The 25,227-nt window shown below is 39.9% G+C and overlaps 1 protein-coding gene across 2 annotated transcripts; it reads right to left on the reverse strand.

Annotated features, from left to right (window-relative positions):
• Positions 1-230: 230 nt before the first annotated feature.
• On the reverse strand, positions 231-25,227 carry WDR47 (WD repeat domain 47). Of its 2 annotated transcripts, none has more exons than XM_021547187.3 (15): positions 25,074-25,227; positions 19,205-19,371; positions 17,774-17,857; positions 17,118-17,202; positions 14,699-15,501; positions 12,270-12,396; positions 10,678-10,856; positions 10,318-10,575; positions 9,439-9,514; positions 8,085-8,242; positions 5,342-5,511; positions 4,469-4,639; positions 3,956-4,087; positions 2,276-2,494; positions 231-1,618 (listed from the first exon to the last, which is right to left on the reverse strand). In XM_021547187.3, exons 2-15 carry the CDS (start codon positions 19,360-19,362, stop codon positions 1,476-1,478), a joined length of 2,763 nt encoding a protein of 920 aa, XP_021402862.1. In that variant the 5' UTR covers positions 19,363-19,371; positions 25,074-25,227; the 3' UTR covers positions 231-1,475. The 2 variants fall into 2 exon arrangements, with proteins under 2 accessions (XP_021402862.1, XP_021402870.1); XM_021547195.3 differs by having other exon boundaries at positions 12,270-12,393; positions 25,074-25,223.

Raw genomic sequence — 25,227 nt, forward strand, 5'->3', positions numbered from 1 at the left:
AGCATACATATATATTATTGTATATGTATTTAATAAAGAGAAAAAAAGATTTTCAGCTCTACACCACTGTATTATTACTAACTGCACTGCAAGTTCCAAAACTTGAAAGCAGTATCAAAGCTCCCAAGTATTTCATAATTCTGGCATACATAAATCATAGGTCAAACTGTTGTATCATAGTAGGTCTGAGGAATTATAAATCAAGAATTAAAAATAACAGATGAAACAAGTGCAGGTGTTGGAGGTCTTTATTGAGATAATAGCACAGATACACTTCTATAGTTACCTTTCCACTTTTATACGATAGTTAAAAATGCTTGCTACAGTGCACATATAATTTAGTAACCAAGAGAGTCCAAAATGTAATTGCAGTTCAAATAAATAAATAACCTAAAGTTTAAGGTTTATATTTTAAAAAGTAAAAGGAACTGTACAATATGAAAATATAACAATACATAAACATTAGAATCTAAAGTTTTGTAGAAATAAAACTGCAATTTCCCAGACATAAACAGTGCAAGAAATAAAATTCAGATAAGCTTTTGAACTGGGAACTTTAACAATTCTTAAATTATCATGCAGACATAGCATTTTAAGCCATGCTGGTTTCTATTACAGCATTAATGGTATCCCTTTTACTTGAAAAATTGATAGCCATTAAGCTCACTGTGACAACTGCTGCCAATCCACTCTTTTCTACAGTACATTATACACAGAGGTATTCTGTTGCATTCAAAAAGTAAAATATTACATGTTTCTACTGAAAAAAAGTCAATATTTTACTTTTCCCCCTCCAACATGTTAGCTGGTTCAAAATGTCATGTAGTAAAAACAGCAACGTTTTTCCCAGGTTAGATGAAAAGAAAGAAAAAACCCCACTATATAATGGACTGTAATCAAGAAGTGGTTGCTACCTAGTTAAACTTTAAAGTTCAGAATTTTTTTACTAAAAAGTTGAAACTATGGAGATGTTATGAAGTTTGAGCTCTTGTTTAAAAGTGATGAATACAATAAACCTGAAAAAACAATGGAAGTAGTTCTTTTATGTGTGTGTGTAACTAGTTACATACAGACTTGATTAAAGTGTTCCTCAACTTAAGTTTCTATACAAAATTCTCATTGAGGCAAAGAACAAGGAATGCAATTAATACCAAACTGTAAACACATCATTCATGTTACTCTGAGTGCACATCAACAACAGAAGAGTTCTCCTCATAGACTTTGGCAACAAGACTACAATAGGTCACAGCAGCATGAGTTCAACATGGAAGACTGGAAGCACTGCAAAAGAATATACTAAAAACACCAAGACCTCCTAGAAACCAGAAAAATCAGTGACAGGTGCCCCTCCTCTTGATAAGACACTCTCCTGCCCAACTGCTGCTCTCTCAAAGCCTCATTATTATTACTTGTTTTGACAGTTCTGTAGTCTCAGGTCTCTGTGCTTTAGCTGCATAGTTGCCTTTGTTTGCACTCTAACCATTGTAGGTCCAAAGGGTTACAGTTCTGTCTGCAGAAGATGACAAGAAGGAAAGATCTTGCGTGTGCCACCTGCACTGAATAACCTTGTCCTTGTGCTCCCCTACCACCATCAGAGGAAGCTGCTTTGTCAGGTCCCCTGTGAAGAGGAACAGAAATCATTACTTGTGTCATGAATCAGTATCCCAGCCCTTGGGTGGAGGGTCTTTTTTTAATCAGTTTGCTTACTTTAAGCTTACATCTGTATTTCAGGTTATGAAGTCTGCTTGAGTCCCCTGTCCCTCCACCACACACACCGAGCATAACAAAAGGCCCCAGTGTTTCAATTTTTAGGCATTACTGGACACAGTACAACTTAAAAATGCAGATCTCCACCATTTTTACACAAGGTGATTAAAATTTAATGGTCCAAGAAAACCAAGTCATTTAGACATACCCAATATCTTTCCCATTCTTAACTTATGCCAATAAAAATGAGAATTACTATCATTTTTCGGGGCTTTTTTTAAGGGTCAATTTTATGAATACTGTCCAAAAGCAATGGCCATCTCACCAGAGAAGAGTGCTAAACAGTGGTTTTACTGTAATGAGACCCTCACCCCAAAACAAGATTCACTTCACAGCCTACACTTTCAGCACCACAACTAGCCAATTTCCAGCAGACACAATCACATATATACACATCCAACCTTTAAAAGCTCTACTACATTTTCCCATTTTAAAGTAAAACCCGATCCTTGCGCCAAGTTCTCCACTCCAGCGTTAAAAGCCCCAAGGAGGAGTTAGCCTGTGTTACCTTGCAGGTCTGTCACCTTGATCTTCATGTCGTAGGAGCCGGTGAGCAGGTAGTGCGCGCCCGGGGAGAAGCGCACGGAGCGCACGTCGCTGCCGTGGGGGTGGTAGCTCTGCACCATGCGGCCCCCGCGGATGTCGTACAGCATGCAGCTCGAGTCCTCCTGGCCCGTGGCCAGCAGCCTGCCGCTGGGATCCACTGCCACCGAGGCTACCGCGCTCCCTGCAGGGCCACAGAAACCATCCCACAGCAGAGTTAGCTGCGCTTTTGCAAACAGACAACTTTTTTTTTTCATATACAAGAACATGCATAGTAATACAACACCGAAAGCCAGCCTCAAATTTAAGGTGATGCTGGTGGTTGGGTTTCTTTCCTTTATATGCATAGAATTTGTTCCCATAAATTGCTAGGAAACTAACTACTGGGTACTTAAGAAAAACAAAAGAAGTGGCCAAAGTGGTAAGAGTGTAGCATCTGGCTACACTTATTCTCTGGGCGTTTCTCTCAGGGGGGAGCGATACAGCAAGATTTGGGGCAGGTAAAGGACGGGGCTGGCTGCGGTCTCTCGCTTTCTGGGTTTTGGAGAAGGACAGTTGGACCTGCGGCTTGAGGAAAAGAATTTGCTGCCACTGCCATAGCCCAGCTGGGAGCTGCCTTTCTTCCTTCCCATATTGCCCTGCCCTGCCGGAACATCCCACAGTTCCAGCCACTGCTGCAGAGCTTCTGATGCATCCTGTCCACCACCCCGGGATTTCTGCTCATCCCTGCCATCCCAGCTTCATGCTCCCCAGTCCCGCTGGGGCACCGGCTGCCCCAAGGTTTGTGGAGCGAAGCCTCTCCTCCATCCCTTCCCACCATTGCCGCGTGCTCCCCGCGCCACAGCGCCCCCTGCAGCCGCGGGGTAAGCACTGCACCTGCCCGCCGGGAGCAGCAGCGCCCCTGCCGGCGGTGCCCGGAACTGCACCCACGGGAAGGTGCCTGCGGTCAAGAAGCGTCCCTGGGCTCCTGTTCTGTCTGGTGCTAATGCCAGAGTTGTTGTTTATCTGCCCTGTTATACATACTAGTAAAGAACTGTTATTCCTATCCTTGTATCTTTGCCTGAGAGACGCTTAATTTCAAAATTATAATAATTTGGAGGGAAGGAGTTTACATCCTCCATTCCAAGAGAGGCCCGTGCCTAGCAGGCATCTGTCTTTCAAACCAAGACAGATGAACATACCCAGCTAAGAATAAAACTGTCTTTATGGTTCGGCACTAGACACTCTGAAGCCATAATTCACACTTGAATCATAGCAAAGACAGTATTAAAGCTGCATGAGAAAGTATCTGTTCCATCACAGGAAAGAAAGTCACTCTGATGAAATAATGTGGAATACTGCAAGGAATTCACCCTGGCCCTAAGTTTCAAGGACTTCAGTTAGGTTGCTGTATTTGAATGCACTTAAAAGTGCCTGCTTGAAAGTCATAAGACAAAAATATTACTCATCTTCTGCAAGGAAATATTACTTTAGGAACAAACAAACCAAACAACCCCACAGGTATGGATATCCTCACAAGTTCTTTCTTTAAGCTAAGCTGCCCTTCTGTGCCACAACCTCCCCTTACATTCACTCTATATGACCTGCACATCTTCAAAGTCTATTTTCATGCCAGGCTGGTTAGAAGCATGATAGCAAGTCTTGCCTGTTCCATGAAACGTTGTTCCCACAACACGAACACAGCTTGGCACTCTCAAATCCCAAAATCTTACAGTCTTGTCTTGGGATCCAGATGCAATCATCCAGCCACTCCATGTATAAAGTGCTAAAATATGTCCTGCAAACATGAAGACTTCTTAATTTGATTAAGCATCATTAACCCAACACTGAAATATTACAGTTAGGATTATTTTTTGCATTCAGAGACTTAACAAAATGCATTTTGCATGATCCACTGCACCAGTGTATGGCAATACCCAGCTCTGTGTCTTCTCTGGGATGAGGTGGGCACTCCCTATATTAGATTAACAGCAAACACATTTAACAACAAACACTGTCTACCTCCCCTCAAAATACCTCAAAAGCAATGGGGAGAGGAGAAAAAAGTATTGCTAAAAAGAAAAACACAATTACTTTAAACCAAACCAAAACAACCCAACAACTTTATTAGAATATAATACAGGCTTAGAATGTGTGACAGAAGCCATGCTGTACCTACCAGTGTGACCACTTAGGGCATGCAGGCCTTGTCCACGCTGACAATCTGTTGTGTAAATGTTACAGTCCCCTGCTCCAGCACTTATTAAAATGGCACCACCACTTTCTGGGCCTTCCATAAAAGCAAGGTCTCTGATTGTCCCATCGTGCATGCTGAATTCCAAATCTGGTCCTGAAGGAACAAAAGTAAGGCATACTTTGTCTGTTAGTGCTGTGCTCTTTAAAGTGGCTACAGAGATAATACAGAGTATTTTGGAGTGAACATGCCACCAGGTGCAAACATGGCTGTGCACTTCAGCACAGCACACACTATTTCACTTACTACAGTACAAATAAAATCTCTAAGAATCTTGGGTTTGAGTGTCGCTTGAGCTTCTTACGTCCTAAAGCTTTGCAAAATGTACATTGACCAACCATCACACAGCCAACTGCAGACAAGGTTTCTTACAGAGTACATTTATTTCTTTTTGTAAACTCTGGTGAGCTCAAAAGGCTTTCTTTGGCAGGAGGAAAAGATCATACCAAGGACAAGGCAGACTAAGTTCCAAACAGAAAAGGTAAGAGCCACATTCAACATATTGATTAGGAGGAGTAGTGGGCATGGAAAGTAGTATTTGCTAGGACAGAAACCTTTTTAAGATGATTGAGAAGAGAGAACTAGGCAAGAGAAAAGGGAACTAGGAGTGGAAATAAATTCTTACTGACAACCATGCTCTAGAAGTGAGTAAGAATATCCGGCTGTTGTACTGTATATGGTGGGGAATTTGCCAAGAGATAGAACAATACCAGAGTCTTGCAAAATGAAACCAAAACACAGCCACCCAACCCAAATAAAACCCCAAAGATAATTTAAAACCTCTCAGTGGCACAGTACCTGTTGCATTACAAGTTTCTGCATTAAAAGGCAGCACCTTCACATATTTATCATTAGAACCAGTAGCTAAGAGCTGTCCACAGGGACTCCAAGCTACACAGTAGATTGATCCTTTATGATGCTTATTCCTCTTGAAGCGGACTACAGGCTGTTTAGGAGTATTATAAGCACTGGTAAAAGAAAAAAAAAAACCAAACATAATATTTCCTTTTATTTCTACAGGAAACAAAGTATTCTAAAATGAAGACACTATTTTTCTGTTATTTTGGGTAACATGAAATTCATATGACTACTTGCACTGAAACATTTATATGTGATCAAAGAAAAAAGGATCTCCTCATTTTCTCATTTTTTCCTTATCTTCCCATTCTACCTACTGTGACTGAACATGCAAAAAGAACTTACCCAGTCCCTTCATCTGTAAAGGGTTGATACAGATAAACTATAGTAATTATAGGATAACAAAACATTATCCCCAGAATCTGAAACTGGTGTGAGTTTTCTCTACATCCTTCATACATCAAAATCTTAATTCTATGGCCACTTTTGAATATGCACAAGTTCAATCAAGCCTGTGCAAGAAAAACAGATTTACAACTTCTACGTTAATGCAAAACTCCTGACAGCATCTAAATACATAATAGATTATGATTTGTAAAACCATATCAGCTTTACACACTGCTGAAATAAAAGCAACAGTATCAGTAATTTGTATTTCCTTGACTGCAATTAATTACCTTCCTACAATGTTCTTTTTCCACTCTCTCAACAAGAAGAAATCAAGTAGGATAAAGTATTGGAGTATACATCTCCGAATCACTCCAGTAACATCAACAAGAGAAATGAAACAAATTAAATTGGTATTGAAAAAGTTCAAAAACCTTATTATAAATACTTGAACAGAAGAGGCAGAGAGAAAAGATAGAAGACAATCATCTGAGCTTGCTGAAAAACTTTGGAAATTAACATCACTTTAATAAAGAATATTAAAGGAAACCTACATGGCAGCTAATTTTATTTTGTTGCCAGAGAGGAAATCATTTACAGATTAGCCTAAATCAGAATCATTCAATACATTACAGCTAAATGGCCTAATGCCTTATCTCACACTCTGAATTTGATTTCACCACATCTTAAGAGTGGAGGATCACTGTCTCTCTCAGGGCATGGGAGCACCTACCCAGGTCAGAGATCACATGTTGCCAATCCACTGCATAGAAGGACTGTGATTATTTAACTGTAATATGTATCTGTCAGTGTTTAACTTTAAATGTGTGCAAAAACCCCAACACTACTATTATACCTTTAGAGAAAAGAAAAAAAAACCCAGAACAACTCCAAACCAACTTGTCTTTAATAATTCATCAGTTTGAAGGACAAGTTAAAAAAATAAGTTTAATAAGCCCAACAGAGCTTCAAAGAACAATTATTCTACACAACCATAGCTCTTTGAAAAGGACATAATTTTGAATGCATGTCTATTTTTACATATTGTTACAAGGATTAGACTATCTTTAAGATAATGTAATCTCTCTGCTGACTTGTAAATCCCATGATGAAGTATTTTAGGCAAACTGTAAGCATAGTTAAACAGTAAGCAGAAGAACTGCAAGTTCAGAATGAAGGAAATCTCAGTATTCCTTTCATGTCCAGATGCACTGTGTCTCTTGTCACATCAGATTGTGTACTGCAAGTACAAACTAAGGCTGCAGAGTTGCTCAAACCTTTTCTAATGAGCAGAATAAGCAGCTGTGCAGGAGCCAACATGTTTTGCACTGCTTACCAGTCAAGAGGCTGTTTGCCCTTCAAGCCCAGTAAGCTGCCTTGCATTAGGTAACAGAAATAAATTCTTTTTTGATGTGTCATACATTGCTCATAAATATTTTGGAATTAAACTTCAAAGGCTACCTTACTGATGATATTTAAGGAGGAAAAGGAAAATCACATTACTTTTTGAACACTTTGGAAGCCTGAACATCAGTCCTAAAGTGGGAAGATGTCCCAGATAAAATCACTGTGCACACTTGTAGCTCTCTATAAAATAGTGAAGTTTTCGGTGCCTGCTCTTCTCTCCTCCAAGAAAAGAACGTAAGCGAAGTAGGATTAAGGAGACGGTTATTGATGTGGCAATATTTCTTTTCAGGCATATTTTCCCCATTGTATTAAAAATGGGTGGAAAAAAAACTGAAAACACAGGTGCACAGTAAACCACAAATGATGCTTTTTCAGTCAAGGAACCAATCAATATACCTAGAAAACAATGTTTAGAGTAAAACTGGCCAACAGACATACTCTGGCAAATTTTGCTGTAGAAGTCAAAAAGACACAACTTTTTCTACTGCTAAATCTGTCCTCCTGCCAGAAACTGAATCTTGTGAAGCCCAGCTTGTGAACTGACACATGCCTTCTCCCACTGCTACAGCTGGAATATCAACACCACCAGCAACCAGCAAACTCAAAAAAGCCCAGCTGCTGAGACAAAAAAAATCAGCACTTTTATAATGAAAAGTGTGGTCTTGTGGCAATACATCTTGCAAATAATAAAGAGAGCAAAGAAGCAGACCACAAATATACAAATATTTCAGCACATTATCTTATTTTTGTTTAGCAGTTCAGGATTCCAAAGACAGCATTGCTGTATTTATGGCAATAAAACAAAAGTATGAAATGTACAGGTATCAGTAGCTGTAGCAGAAAGAGGTGCTATGATACAGAAAAATAAATTACATATTAGCTTTCTTACCTTGGGTCAATTACTTCTGGATAGGCACAAACTCTCAAAGTTTTAGAGTTGGAACCAACAGCATATAAACTCCCACTGGGATGAAAGGCTACAGCTCTGACAGCTTGTGTATCTTCTAGAGTATTAATGCAAATAAACTGCTTTTTTGATTTGTCATCCTGTGTAGAAGGATAACAGTAAAATTAGCTTATTCTCTGTAAAACTGGACATTTAAAAGCAGGTGTGACTGCTTCGTGGGTAAAGCTACTGTAGCCAAATATTAACAAGTAGAAACACAGCAAGCTGGATCACTCAAAGCACAGTTTTGTAAACAATGTCTACTCCAAGTCCAAGAATGCTCTTGAAGCTCTTTTCTTCAACTAACTTTTACAGATACTTATTAGTATTTCTCATTTTCCCTCAGACTTCCACCAGCTTTTGCTCTTCTAAACAGCCCACTACAGTTTATTTCTGTGTAAACACATTTGATCTGTGGGAAGCTTGCAAGGGGAACAAAGCAGTCTTTTTACTGAAAACAGTCCAAGTCAAACACAGTTTCTAAACAAAATATAATATTAAACATAGAATCAGATTTTCATCCTGTATGTAACACAAAGTTCGCACTAAATTATGCTAAGCTTTATTACATCATCCTCTTTATGACTTCATGGCCACATTTCTAAGATTATGATTTTTATTTATGGAGAAACCTTGGAATGTACTTATTGCACTTATTTCTCTATTAACTATTCCCTTGGTTTTTCAGACCATACTGACTGGAGTACAACACTCAAAGTTTTAACCTGGAAAACACAAAATAATGGTTGTAAAAGACATCCCATCTGAACATGTGTTGTATGAGAAGAAGCTGAAAGAGCTGGTACTGTTTGGCCTTGAGATCAGAAGGGCTTTTCAGCATGTGCATGTGTACATCCCACCAGGGCATACAAATACATGACTGGGGGAGTGAAGAAGATGAAGCAGGACTCTTCTCAGTGGTACTCAGTGAAAAGACCAGAGGCAATGAACACAAAATAAACTAAAACAAATTCCACTTCAACTTTATTGGTATTTTAAAAATACTGTGAGGGTGGTCAGGCAAGGGATGAGGTAGCCCACAAAGACTGAGGAACATCCTCCATCCTTGGAGAGACTTAAAACCCAACTGGACCCAGCCCCAAGCATCCTGCTCTCACTGACCCTCTTTTGAGCAGTGCATTTGGATTCAGTCTCCAGATGCCCTTTCCAATCTCAATGGTTCTGTGACTGTAGGCACTGCACCAACCAAAAATTCTAAGTATCTCTTAACAGTAAGAGGATGTCACACTCAGGATTAAGTACTAGATCTTTTGATAACACAAACAAGTAAACTCACCTCATCGCCTCGTGTCCTAGATAAATTCCCTGAAGAGTCTTCTGACTGTGGCTGAGTGACAGCATGCTCTGATGCACTGTTTTGATTTGGTGAAGTGTTTAACATCACAAGACAAAAAAAACAAAAGCAGAGAGATTTTTTGGTAAGTATTTTTTGGACTACAGTTACAGTTTCATTTTTAGAACTGACTAATTGCCGTAAAGTGTTATACATGTCTGAATCATGGCCATTGAACTATTACCTTCACAAGGGACAGCCCTTTTTGCAGAAACTCCAAGCACTTAACAAGTGAACTCAAGTTAAAAGTATTTTTCATTCTGTAACATACCTATGTATAGATACAATATATACACACAGAGAGGTGGAAGAATTGCTGCTTCTTTCAGGTCAGCACCACTTTTAGTTAACAGAAGAAATTCAGTTCCCATTCTGCCCTTCTTCTCCCTTCATCTAGTTTGTATGTCATAAAAAAGAAGCTTCCAGAAACTTAGAATAATACAAAATAATTTTATGAATAACTTTATGAATACTGTCCAAAAGCAATGGCCATCTCACCAGGGAAGAGTGCTAAACAGTGGTTTTACTGTAATGAGACCTTCACCCCAAAACAAGATTCACTTCACAGCCTATGCATATAAGATGGAATAAAATGTCCAAAATTAAAATCAAACATAAAATGTAAGCCATAACAAATAACCATTATTCCTCATGCATGCTGTTAAAAAAAGATTTCATAATCCCTACATAAATATTTAGAAAAAACTGATCATACCCCTATTCAATGACAAATTAATTTGATAGCTAAAGATAAATACAAACAACTCTCCCACAGTGCTAGCAAAAAGATATTCCAGCCCTGAATGCTCTCCAGTAACTTACCTTTGATTCCCCTGTACAGGTGACTCCTCAGGGAAGGGTATCTGATTAGCTGATCCACACTTGCGAGGAGTGCTTGTATTAAGACTTGGGCTATCAGTTGTTATCCTCTGGCTACCATCTGAGGGTGCTGATGTGAAGTTACTGGCTGGATTGGTAGATGCAATCCCTTTGCTCCCATTACATTGCTGGCTAAGTGTTTGTACATCATTTCCAAGACTGTCCATACCCATATTTAATTCTCCTAGTTTCTGGATAGATCTAATAACAAATGACAAGTTAAAAAACCCAAACCATCAAACCAGGTCATTATGAGAATTTACAGAAGGACATGGGTGGGTAGAAGAATGAAACTCCCCCGACCTGTTAAGAAACTGTTCAGTAAGGTTCTGTTGCTGGTCAGCTCCATCTTCTTGATTGACTCCTCCTTCTAACAACATCTGCTGGTACAACTGTCGCTGCTGCTCCTTCTGCTCTAAGTGCTGCTGGTAGCGTAGTCTTTGTCTGTAGTACTCCTGAAACTGCTCTGTGGAATCACGAAGCTAAAAAGAAATGAGAAACACAGATGGAATTTAAATAGTTTTGGTATTTAAAATAAATATTTACTTTTTGGTTCAGTATTTCAACACAGGCATCAAAAAGCTAGGAGATTAATCTCTGAGGAGTGATGATTTTATTCTTCCTTAAAACCAGACACAATTTAGATATTAAAAAGAGAAAGCACTGCCAGCCTATGCTATTCACTGTTGAAGCAATCCTGCCATAATTCTGAATAAAAATACTCTTTCCTACAAAATTCTTCAAAGTATTTCTTAAAATCATTAAAAAAAAAAGTGATTGAAAATTGAAAACAAAATCTGGAAAACTACGTAAGTCATACTTTCCTTCCAAATTTAGTATTTTCTGCCACATTGACACCTCCCTGCCATGAGTCTGCGACCCAATTTACTTCTCCCTGCAGCAGTGGTCTATCCAAGTGTTACATTTTACTTCTGAAACCGGTGCCTGTTTTAACTTTAATATTCCTTATTTTCTAGACCAAGCCATCACTTGAACTTCCTTTCTCAGTTTTTTCTCCTTTACATACTGTATTTAGCTTCCCACACTGCCAACTGCCCAGGACTTGCTGCCTTTTGCATTCCCAAACCTCACTTTTCTGATAACAGCTGAGAACAAGATAAAAATGAACAAACAGAATACCAAAAACACTTTAGTCCAAGGCCAGATTACCCACACTGAACTGCCCTACATTTTCTGAATAAAAAAAGCAAACTGCATTTTTACCTAATAGAAAAAACCAGAAAAATGCTAATAAAAGAAAAAACAATAGTAAAAAAAAATAAAAAACCTTGCATGGGTTTTTGTTTGTTTTCTGGAGTGATAGCTTTGTCACCTATGATTTAAAGTTATATAAGAACACCCCTATAACTTTGCATTAGTTCAGACAATTCATACACATTCTGTCTTTGTAACAGCCTTTCCTTTTTTTCTATTAACAATTAACAACAGTTTTAATTTCTCTATGTTCTAGATGACAACTGATGCAAGATGACTTACAAAACCTAATGTTAATACCAAAAATTACAAGCTGCATGCTGGATTTCTCACTTGAACATGAAGAGTTTAGGCACTGTTTAACACAATCTAACATTGTTGGCTTTTTTTCCCCTTCCTTTTAAAGATATACACAACAGTTTAGCTAGACTGCTGATGTCACAAGGCACTCTAATCAGCTGCATTACAAACTCATATGACAGCAGAACTTTATACAATGGGGGGACAAAAAGTAGTAGTTGCTTTTACAAGATGCAATATGGCATTTTTACCACAGTAAAAACAAGATTTCAAAGCAACCCATTGTCATGCATGAAATTCTCCACACAAAGGCAAATCATTATGAAGTGACCAGAACCCAGTTCAAAGGGCCTCATTATTTTTAAACAAACAAACACTACCTCGTTTTTCTCTTGCTTGGCTGATGCCTGACTCTGTGCTGCACTGAGTGGTTCATTTTCTGGAGCAGAGCTCTGGCACAAGGTCTCACTGCCAATGGGATGCTGGGGCTCCACAGGAGTATCACTTCTCGCAGCAACATGGAAAAGAAGAGATGCTTAACTGAGAAAAATTAAGAGTAGAAAATCAAGTGGAGAAAGATAACATTCTTGAGTAAGATCTGGTAACAAAAACATGCAAACTACTTAAGTCACATCAAACTGAAGATACTGCTTAGGAAAAAAATGCCACTTGCAAAGTGTTACACTGAAGAAAATAAACTCCTGACAAACAAAAAGCACAATCAGTTTCCAAAAAGCCTTACTACCATAGCACACCCCAATTTCATTTTTTTATACCTACATTTGAATTCTACATAATTTAAACACATTACTCAATATCTTCAATTTCAAAGCAATTATGTGCACAAAATGCATCTGATATACGATGAGAGGAAACTCCTCCCAAAGGTGTCAGTTTAATTATTACCACTATCAATCTAAATTGAAACCAATATCCATGGATGTTTAACATTCATCCACTTCAATGCTCCAGAAAGTGCAAGGTAGAAAAGTGCTTACATTGGTTTTGCTTTTCTTGAGTTACAAGTATTTCTGCATGACACTCTTTCCAAAATGGTTGGGCAATCAATCAGTAAATGTGCAGAACACATTCCAAGCCTTGGATGCTCATCTTCAGTTTTGTCAACTTAAAGTCTTTTACTCAGTGACTTGGAGCAAATGTTTCTTAGAAGTTATTTTAAAGTTTTTTGGTACTTCTGTACATTAGCAAAAGTAACTCAGCCAACTGAAAGACAATTGCTTAATGAACTCAACTTACAAAAGAAATATAGTGTTTCTGTCATGTGCAGGAGGAAGCAAGGACCAGATTTACATAAAGCTCAGCTTCTATCCTTGAAAATATTGCCATTTAGGCTGGACTGTTCACCTGAAGCTGGATTTTTGTCTGAAAAACGTAATGCCTTCTTGAAAACTTCTGGCCCTACAGGTTTAATCCTTTAATTCTGACCCTCTAATCCTAACTTTGAAGAGATGTATTATTAATTAAAAAACATGTTGCAAAGTTCACATGAAAAGGCCTACCTAAAGATCTGCAGCAATGAATCATCTTCTTTAGCCCGCACAATGATGCTATTTGTGCAGAATTAATCTAGTACTCCAATATTGAAAAGGGAATTAAAAACCTCTCACAAATCAGTTTTAACACTGGACCTTGGTCTACTCACACAAGTGCTAAAGTTTGCTATAGAGTAGTAAAATTAGAGGATTCACCATAAACTAGTATCTTCAGGAGGTACATGACTGTATTTCCATTATCACTGGTGAATTGACATCAGTTTGGCAGTGTTTGTTTCCTTTTTAGTGGGTTTAATTACAGCTGCTCTTTACCATAACACAACATATGGAATATTGCTCCAAGGCAAAACTAATAGAGACACCAGCTGTGGCCTGGATTGATCACCACAACCCCAAATGTCATCTGCTGGCCACTGCACCCAAGTGCAGGGCTAGCTACACATCTGGTCCTCTAAGAGGCCAAAAGGGCTGGCATCTGCTTTCCAGGGAAGTCTGACTATAACCATTAGAAAGGGACAGAACTGCTGATCAAAAGAAAGGCCAGGCAGAAACATGAAGATAAACTCTCAACTCATAAGCACCATTTTTCCCAGTTACCAAGACATTCTCTCAAAAGCTAATTTAGAAGTCTACATTTCCTTAGAGAGCTTATTAATAGTATGACCCAACTATCTCAAAGTCTGATACAAAACCCAGAATACCTTCAGCTGCTTTACTCATCTTTGGTTTAAAAAATACAAAGTAAATATTTCAGCTGAGCTACAGTTGTAACAATTTACGTGATACAGGAATGCTACAACAATGCCACACTCATTTCCACCAACTTCAATGAGATATGGAAATTGCTCAAGTATACTTAAGTAACTAATTTACAGTGTCAGGACCAAAATTATTTTTCGAGACTTGAGGACAGAATGCAATGGAGAAAGAAGATGGGAGTTACAGCTATTTCACTGTGTCCATTTATTTATCTGGAATGGAAGAACACAATAATACTGAAAACAAACCCTAGCTAGACCATATCACATACTCAGAGCTTATTTGTGCTCTGTGATAGGAAACTTTAAGAAGGCCCAAATGGAATACATAAGACTCAAACCCAAATATGAAAATCTATTTAGAACATAAAAGCATAAGGAAGAAAACACCCTCAATACAGAGTTTAATTACAACAGAATTTAAACAACCAAATTATGTTTCAGTGTTACAATTTTGTTTAGAGTTACAGTGCAGGTAAGAACACAGAAACAGTGCAACATAAGCTAAGGCAAAAACAGAGCTCCAGCTGCACTTACCGCTCTGGTGACTCTTCAAAAATGCTGTGACATTCAGTATTCTCAAGCATGAGACTCCTGCTGAGATTCTGTACTCCAGGGTAATGGAAATTAGCGAAGGAGTGTGACATGGGAGAAGTTTTGGTCCCGAGGTCTGTGACCCGCTTGTCATGGTTTGTCAAGCCACACGAGAGCCCATCTAAGGCGGGGTTTAAAGAGCGGGTCATGTAAGCGTCCGCTGACTGAGGCCGTCGCATTGGGGATGATGGATAAGGAGAAAGTTTGCTGATAAGAGGTGTCAGAAGATCAGCATAGGCAGCTTTTGTGGGCTTGAGGAGTTTATCAACGTGAATATTAAGCATCTTTTGTTCAAAAGCACAAGAAAACACAGTAGCTGGCAGATTCTGCAGCCACGATAATAAGCTAAGGTCCAAATCATCACAGCCATTACCACACAAAAGATCAATGCCCAGCAATACTTCACTTTCTGTGATTTCTTCTCCTGTAGCTTTACTCTGACAGAACTCCACACAACATTCGTAAAGCAATCCCTTCATTACAAGCTGAAACAGACGATTGTTACTTGCTTTGAAGCCGGCCTCGCTCAGTTTCCTGTCTGCTGGGATGAACTCTGCCACCATGACACAGGCTTCTTCAAAGCAGTGCACCCGAGCCGTGCTGGGATTCCAGTCCTTGAACTCGGCGTGGTTGGTGAGGCGAGGCAGCGTCAGCAGCAAGCACAGTTTACTGTAGTCTTCCTTAGAGGGACAGTATTCCTCCAGCGCATGCAGGCACTGCACGGCCTCTCGCATGGTGAATTCCAGCTATGGAAACATTAATATCAACACAGCAATCTGCAGTGCATGTGTTCCCACAAGGAAAAAACACTTAAAGAACAGGCAGCAACAAAATTTGTCTGCTATCATTCATTTATTACTATATATGTTTTTTTTAAGTAACATATAAGCAGTAAGAGTTGGAGATTGCCGATCCAAGCATAGTTGCAACAGAGACAAATTCCTACATGCTTTGACTTCCTAGAATCCCCCATCCAGTCCCATTTTTGGAATATTTTCATGTCACTGCAGGTTTGATGGGCTTAAAATTTTAAACCTGTGACTGAGCAGCTCCAATTCTATTGCAGCACAAAAGGTTACTTCCATTCTCAAAGCCAGCTGACTTATTTTTCCCTTTATTTCTATAACCTATGCCAGTAGCTTTTAAAAAAAGCCTTGTAGATTGCTCTAATTTCCAGTGATTAGCAGCTTTTACACTGAGATTTTTCTCTTGTTCAATCAAAAATGTTAAAAAAGTTCAAAGAGTTCTCAGAAGGTAAGACCTCCAAATGAATAGAGGGCTTTATTACAAAGCCTGTTGATAGCTAAGAGCCAAGAACCATATTAAATATGCAAAATCAGACATTTTTAGTTACACAGATTTAAAAAGCAGTAAAAATCCCCACTTACTCTTGTTACCTAGAGACTTCAATACTTTGACCCACATCACACCAACACATTTGGCAACAACGAAATAAGGAACATTAATCTGATTTTTTCCCTCTCCTGCTGTCCAAGTAACAGTATACAGATTGAGAAATTAAAGGACTAGTACTCCTCCTATTTACACCTAGAAATATGGACATACTTTTAACTTTCTCTACTCTGCCAAGAAAAAACCCTGAAGTACAACATAGGTGTAATGGGACAGAGAATTAGAATCAATTCAGTCTGGAAACCAAAATCACTTGCCTTAAAACTAGTGTCATTCTTCATTTTTAATTGCATAACATTTTTGTCTTAGAAATTTGGTACTACTGTATTGTCAAAATAAATGAAAAACTGTAACTAATTTCACAATCTGCACTCCTTCTTTGCTAGTTTGAGTTAATGTATCTTTCCATATCAAAAACTTAAGTCCACAACTCCTGCTGTTTGCACATTTAACTGAAAGAGTCCTTTGTGAAAACATCTGCTCCCTCAGAAAAACAATTCTGACCTTCCTCTCCAAAACAAACAGAAATTAAGCATAAAATTCATTCAAACTTTCATCTGCCTCAAATTACCACAATAAATTTCTGTGATTCTGACACCTGCTTCAGAATATTTCTAGGGGGGTAAAAGTATTAAAAAAAAGGAGAATCCTATACTTCAGCATAGTGGCCTAAAGTAAATCTGAGGGTCAGGACCACAGACACAGCATATGGTCACTGATCTATCTGCAAAGTTTCAAGCAACCCTTTTATGTAAAACTGTATTTGAGCTCAGGGAGCCACACTCACTTCCAAAGAATACTGATTACTTTACCAGTGTTTATGGAACCATTTGGTAATAGCTAAAATTTGTGTATTTAACGCTGGGAGCTTCTGCTCTGCCTTTAATCAGATTAGTTGCAGGAGATTCTCTGACAACAAAAAAATCCCCAAACCAGAAGCAATTCTTACATGCTGAGGCTCATCTTCTGCTGACATTGCATTGTTCACACATAAGGCTTCCAAGAATTTCTGCTTCATAATAATGTAACGAAACCTGCAGGTGAGAAGATAAATACTATACATCTTGCTCCAGAGTAGTTAAACATTATTCTAGAGACAGGCAGGATATTTTACATTGAATTTCTGAGTTAAACACAGCTGTTGTCATGACAAGGAACTCTGATATGAATTTTTAAAAATTGGTAACCACAATGTATTTTTTTTAAACAGGAAATATTTTTTCTGTACCTTTCAGAAATATTAAGAATATGCTTTCAGAAATATTCTATTATAAATATCAGAAGGCTAATTAGAAAAAAAGGAAGTATAGCAATCATATTATATCTTGAACAGAAGTATGATAGAGCATCTATTAAAAGGTTGTACAACATGCATCATATTCCTAAAGTGTATGGCACATGACACCTCATTACAGAAATGCGTACACATGTTTTAAGTACAAGTTTAAAAACATAGGCACACATTTTAGAACAGCACACAGGCTACAAAAAACCAAAAACGAAAGTGAAAAACTCATAACTACTGTTTTTCTAGACAATTACTTAGAAATCCATGTGTTTTCCAAAACTCAAAAAAAATGAACTCTGACATACATTCTATTTTACCTTTTCTTGTCGAATTTTTCCATACATTCAAGAGGCTGAATAAATTGAAGAACCTCATCCCACTGACCATCAAGAATCAGCTGCCTAGTAAAAGAAAGGATCATTCCTTGAATGTTACTGGACAAGAACATCCCTTTTCTAAGTAAGATGTTCATTTAAATAGAACACAATAATTTAAATACACAATAGGTCATCAATCCACTTTGAAAAGTCAATGTTTTGCACAGATGCCAAAATAAATGTTTAATAATACTAAAGTAAAATCCAAGTCTGTTCTTAATATTTTGAAAAATTAACCGCATACTAGAAGGACGCATTTTAAGTAGTTTTAAAGGCACATTAGAAACGACAAAATGGTCCTGTGTCTCCTGCACAGCAGCTCCAACAGGATCAGTGGGCTGGACTGCACAGGCAGAGCAGTTCTCTTTCTTCATGCCCTCCTATTACACAGAGCTCTCTATAAAAGGCCTGAGGGAAAGCTACAAGGGAAGGATGAGTTTCTCCAACTAAGCTAACAATGAAACAACAACAAAAAAGTTTGATTAATAACTTGAATCTTTCTGAAATTCTTCTTTCATTTCATTTTAGACTAATATATATAAATTTTAATGAAATGGGAAGACAGGTGAGAAGATTTGTTCAGTGATAAAATGTATTTTTAAATGTTTCAAGAACAGCTGGATAAATTGCTTTCTCATGCTTCAATATTATGAAGTACCTTTGGCATGAACAGAAAATATCAATGCTGAAAAACTAGTGTGGATGGATACTGACTCTTTTTGATAATATTGAGGGCAATATCCTGAATGGTAAATTGCACCAACCCTCATGCCTTGATGATAATAGATACTCCCTTTCACATTGTTAAATTTAAGATAAATCTAAGTATTATTTTGAAAGACATAATATTTTTGGGGAAAAACTCTGGAAACCACTCAGCCTTGATCTTAGCATAAAATACCGCAAAAACTTTCTAGAAGTAAATAAACCACACCTTCAGGGCAATGTGATTGGTAAGCAGATAATGCCACATCACAGATGCCAACAGCCCTTGCTTTCCCATCTTATTCATGCCTATAGTTTTTCCCCAACTTATTCTGCATTGGCACTTGTTAAGGCTCCTTCCCACTTGAATCCATTGGTGTGCCAGAAAAATAACAAAGTTAAAATGAACATGCAAACAAAAAAAAATCCATGTCAATGCATGCTCCTGCTGCCTGCTCAGTGACTCTGAATAGCTCACAGAAGGATGTCTGCGACTCCAGAGCTGGGACACACTGCAGGGCTGGGCCACAGAATGGGACCACAAAAAAGCAAGATAAGATGAGGGGACAATCTCTTGTTTAATGGCACAGGGCTGGTGACTAAATCATAGTCCAACTCCTGGTTTTCCTAAGTGTGATATTTAAGCACCAGAAAAAGGAGTCCTACCTTAAGAAGAGCATGTCATCTGAAAACAAGCCATTAATGACCCCACTTTCTTTCTCAAGTGCCAGCATGCTGATGTGAAGCTTTCTTGAGTTCAGAAAATCTAGTATTAGCTTAATTATTTCAGCTTCTTTAACATTCACTGTTTCTTCAGCCGTCATGATGGCAGCCTAAAAGGAAAGAAAGAATTTTAGCCCTCATCAATATCTTATTTTCTGCTTGGTTAGCAAATGTTGGCTACCAATAAAAATGCAGATTTATAGGAAGTAATTCATTTTGAGGTTGATTATGAAGCCATAATTAGGATCTACCAATGCACTTGCAACTTTTCTGTTTCTGTCCTATGCATAAATAGGGGCCCAGATAAACAAATATACCAAGGAATCCCCTAGCAGTGTGAAAATATTGTGCTTACTAAGTCAGCAATATGTAAAATTTTCCTCTCTGAAATGCAAACAGTGAAGTTCAAAGAGCATAAGAGTCACTTACTATGTCATCATCTAGAGCTCTCACATATGAACTTAAATATTTCTAATACATATAAAAAGCACAGCACACTAAAAATGCCATCTCTCCTTACCTTAACTTTGAAGTAGCATATGACAGCTAGGCCAGGGGTTTCTATTCTTCCTTCCTAAGGATGACTATTCCTGTCTATTCCCCTCATGAAGGATCTAAAGCTGCCAGCCCAATGTGGCCTAAGACAGAGCCTGATGGCTGCCAGACCCTACGCACTCACTCGCCTCCAGCTGCGTGCTCCTGGCCCTTCCACAGCCCTCCTCACTTCTGCCACTGCAGGAGCTTTTCCCCCAGCTCATGTGGTTGGCTCAGTGTCCTAATGAGCTGTCCAGCCAGCCAGAGAAAGAGGGCAGATGGAGCTGGGGCCAGCAGGCTGTTTGTTTAAAGCTCCTACAGCTACAAGGTCCAAGCTCCTTTGCAACACAATTCCTCCAAGGATACGAGAACTGCAGCATGTACTCCTCTTAGGAAACCTAAATTAAATTCTTCTTTTGGCTAAGTCTTGCTTGATTCCAATAAGTATGACAAAGTAGAAGCTCCTGAACTTTATTTTTCAAATGGTACAAAGACTTTACAAGTAACTCCTAAACTGATCTGCAGAAAAAGATCTGTGGATGAGGGGAGAAATCCACTAAGCCAATCTGCCCAGCAATGCTTTATCAGGAGCCCTAAAAAACCCAAACCAAACCCCCCCTCCACGACAGCAGTACTCCTGTAGCTATAAGAATATGATTTAACACCAGGAAAATTTCAGTTTAATCCCATGTTACTACTGCAAAGAGGGGCAGTACCTCTTCTCAGCTCTGCACTCCCCCCAGCCAGCTGCCAGCCCCACAGCTGGGCAGCGTGCTGAGCCCAGTGCAACTCGAGCATTTACTCGAGCACATGGGCACTCATGCTGGCACAAGGAACTGGCAGAGCTTTGCTCTCTGGCAGCAGCAAAGGCTTAACCTGACTTCAGTGCACTCTCATAATCAGTTTAATACCAGAGAAGAAACCAGGCCAGTGAGGAACCCTCAGCAGGAGGCAACAGCCCCAGGAAGAAGGGGAGATATTGGAGGACAGTACAAATGAATAAAGGTGGGGGGAGATGACCACACAGAGCAAGACAACCACAGCAATAGGTTATAGTTTCCAGTGTCTCTCCCTTACAATTCAAAAGAGCACATAAAAGTTGTTCTTAATTCCCTCATGAGATCATTCACTTATGCAGATCCAGCAACTGAAAGACAACCAGCTGTGGGCAACCCATCTGCCAAGACAACCTGAAAAATTATGCAGCCTTCATGTAGTTCATCCTGGTGTTAACAAACTATCTCCTACTAGGGAAAGATGCACAGAATCCGAGTTTGACTAAGTCAAATAAAACAGTCAGAGTATTAACAAGAAAATAGTTATTTACCAGAGAGGAAAGGAAAAGACAATTATTCCATGAAGCTCCTCATTATCACTGTAAACCAATGCTAGTGAACTTGAAGGGATATTTGTACCTTAGGCCTTAATAACATGGTTTTTTGCACTACTGTCTAAACCCCCAAGTTTTCCATCTTCCTCACAGTTATATGCAACTTTTTTTTTTCCACCTAAGTTTTTGCCAGAACATTTGACTAGCAAAGCATTTGATTATAGGAGCACAGTTTATTTTGGAACAACAGAGACCTAGTTGTGCCAGATGAAACAGCCTAACTTCTTAAAATGGCTGGGTCTAATTCTCATTTTAGTCACAGAAGACTCCAATCACCATGTATTTTGATGGGTTTCATGAAAGACACGCCCAGAGACCATAAGCACACTCTCAACTAGTAAAGGTAAAAGAAAAAATTAAACTCTGGCTTGCAGAAAGCTTTGCTGAAAGAAAGATACACACACCCACAAATCACAATCCCGAACCTGTAGAAAGATGCTTTTTCCTTAAGTTTTAGCCCTGCTTAAACTTCCTCTTTTGACAATTGGATATGGATTTTTGGTCCCAGAAAAAAAATTCAACCCTACCCTTATACACTGAAGGGAAAAAAAATATCAATACACATTTAACCAGCAGTTTAGTATTAACATCTTAATGCACAACCTCACCTAAAGCATTTACACTTCTCTTTTATTAGGCTTCATGATACTGGTGGTTTTATATAAACTAATTAACCTTCTTGTCAAAAGACAAAGTAAGGCTTAGGTAAAGCTATACTGAGATTCTCCATCAGGAAAAAAAAAAATCAGACTAAGAATTCCTTTGAAGAAAGGAACACCAAGTCTAGCATTTCAACAGGCTCTGCAGGACAGAAGTGTAAACAGGAAGCCACCCTACACAGTTTCCAAGCTTGTCTTAATCATATATTATACTGATGACAAAATAAGCTTATTATTCAGTACTTTGATTCACAGTGCATCTACATTATGTAAAATTCAGCATCTGTCTTCCATTTTCCATTGTAGTTTTTTAAAAATAAGAGGTTTGTCTTGAACATAAAACCCCTGACAATTTGAACACTTAACTTCATTTACCTAATTTTCATAAATTAGGGTAAGGAATGATTGCACCCTCCATATTTGATATAGGACTAGTAACAGCACTTTTGGGGTACAGTAAAGAAAAGTGTATAACAATATCCAGACTTAGTTTGGATACTGAACTTCTGAAAGAGTTGAAGTACGCCAATAAGCTCATCCATTACAAGTATTATGATAATATTCAGTGTGCATTCCCTATCAGTGCAACACAAATAGCTAGAAAAGAACAGTAAACCTACTAGAGAAGATTTTCACAGTTGATGGTTTTTAGTCTGATGAACTCAGACTTCTCTTACAAGCATTATGCTGTCAAAGTAATAAGCAGCATTTTATCATGAAATTATAACTATACATAGGCTTACACATCACCCTCTATAATAATCGATGAGGTTTTCTGCCATTCAGTGGTATGTCAGTACAAATAAAAGAAATAATAATTCAAAACCAAACAACAGCAGGGAAACTCAAGATTAGAGCTCAAGCTGCATCTTTGGTCCATCACACTGTACTGCTTTCTGCCAGCACATATGGTGCAGAACGTCACAATCAGCTCAAGCTCTAATACTCAAGAATGATTGATGCACAGCATTAGCTTGAGGTATAAATGAAAGCAAATAAGAATTAGAGCTTAATATTTCAGGTGCCTTGTTTTAACTACACTTCCGAAACAACCTTTTTATCTTGCCCAGTCTTTTCAGAATGGCACTTCTCCACATCTTCCTTCCTTCTCCTGTCCACTCCCTCTTATCTTCTGCTAGCTCTGTATTTATTTTTCTGCATCAAGACAACAAAAATCTTCTTGCCACAAACCTGACACATCTTTCCCTTTAACTTTAGTGGGTAAGATGTTGTTTAAAGAAGCTCTTTGGAACATAATGTCAAATGCTAAATCTCCAGCTAGAGGCTTCACCCTTGTTCTGCTCTTACTCATAGTCTAAGAACATGCCAACAGCAAGAACCCTCTCATGGTGTTAAAAGAATAAGACAATAACTCTTAAAATATTAACATATTTATAGCCACTTATGCATATAAATATACTATTTCAGGAAAATGTTTATAAACTAGAAGCATCTAAAGATAGGTAGCTTAAAGAGAGAGACTGTCTAGTGCTTTCTTAGAAGAAGATTAAAATGCATATGCATTCATATGATAAAAATTAAAAGTTTAATACTGAAAGAAAATAGTGAAATTCTACAGTAAGCATTATTCATATGTTATTTATCAACTCAAATCACTTGCCACTAGCTTAGAACATACATTTAGAAAACCAGGCAAGGAATATAAAGTCTCTATTTTGAAATACAAGAAAAAATTACAGTTCAAATCTTAAGTGTCATGCTCTGAGAGCAGTGACACAATTAAAGGGACACTCAATGCCAAATTAGGAGCCTCAGTTCACTGACAGCTGCGATGCAGACCCAACAACCCCAGCATCCTGGTGAGCTGTCACAGAAAACCTCAGTGTGAACAAGTCATACATATTTAAAAAGCTGGCTGTTTTGCATTAAGCTATTTCACCTTTCAAGCCACCCCACAGTCGCTTACATTTGACTCTCCTGCCTTCCCAGAGGCCACTCCAGACTTCTGGGTACACAGAGCCCACAGAGCGCTCGGGGCGCAGCCAGTCCCTGGTGGCTGCCTTTCTGAAGTGCCCCCAATCATCTTCAGTTATTCCATATCAGAAGAATTTATAATTTAAAAAACGGAAAAAAAGGAAGACTATAGGCCCATTTTTTATCACAACTGATTCCCACAGCAGTCAGCAGAGCTTGCTGACACCCATCTCACCCATTTCACTCTAAATCATACAATTCATTATCGCAAATGAAATGCACTGAGCATACTAAGGCCTTAACAGAAAACCGTCACTAAACTTCGCACAGCTGAACTCCGAGGAGACCTTTTCTCCTCCAATACACAGCAAATCGGTGTCCTCTTACACACCAGTCTTTCCTGCCTCGGACAGATTTTTCGCTGGCTTGCCATCTAGTAATCCATTTTGTTCCCCTGCTTAGATCAGCTGTTGCTCCCGAGCCACCCGGTAATCCTTGTCTCTCCACGCTTGGGAGGTGACCGCAGAGCCTCAGGATTCACCAGCCCCTGTTACAACACGCACAAGCCTTGCCCAGCGCATTCCGCACCGCGAATGACAAAAAGGTGACATTAAATTATGCAATACTTCACATCACAGTGAAAATATAAGGCAGAAAAACAAGAAACGCCAAACAACTTCCAAATACTATATATTAGCGCATTATGACTGTAGTACCCCGCGCTGTTCGAACATTTTCTTCCCCTCCACGCGCGAATATATAGGATATCCAGATCCGCCGGGTTTACAGCAGCCGCCCCGGTCAGCTGCGCCGCGCCGAGCCCGCAGCAGCATTCCGGGAACGTGGGCTCCGCACCAGCGCGGGCAGGGCCGCACGGCCCCGGCGCAGCTCCCGCGGGGCGGCCCGGGCACGGAGCGCGGCCGGGGCACGGAGCGCGGCCCGGGCACGGAGCGCGGCCCGGGCACGGAGCGCGGCCCCGGGCACGGAGCGCGGGCCGGGCACGGAGCGCGGCCCCGGGCACGGAGCGCGGCCCCGGGCACGGAGCGCGGCCCCGGGCACGGAGCGCGGCCCCGGGCACGGAGCGCGGCCCCGGGCACGGAGCGCGGCCCCGGCCGGGCCACAACAAAGGGGCGGCGGCGCTCGGGCGTCGCCGGCAGCCGGGACGATGCGCCCCCCGCGGGGGAACCACGGACGAGCCCCGGGGCCGGCGAGGACGCCGGGCAGCGCCCACCTGGCGCCGCAGAGGCCGCAGCCCCAGCCCAGCCGGCCCCCGCCCTCCGTCCCGCCCGCTCACCTGCGGGGCCCCGGGCCCGTGAGCACCGGCACCGGCGGGGCGGGAGGGGAAGATGGCGGCGGGCCCGGCTGCGCGGCGGGCGGGCCCGGCCCGGTACGCGGTCTGTCTGGTGCCGCTGTCGCTCCGCTCGCCGCCCGCCCGCAGGCGCCCCGGG

Source organism: Lonchura striata, chromosome 9, assembly GCF_046129695.1.
Source record: "Lonchura striata isolate bLonStr1 chromosome 9, bLonStr1.mat, whole genome shotgun sequence".
Taxonomy (NCBI): domain Eukaryota; kingdom Metazoa; phylum Chordata; class Aves; order Passeriformes; family Estrildidae; genus Lonchura; species Lonchura striata.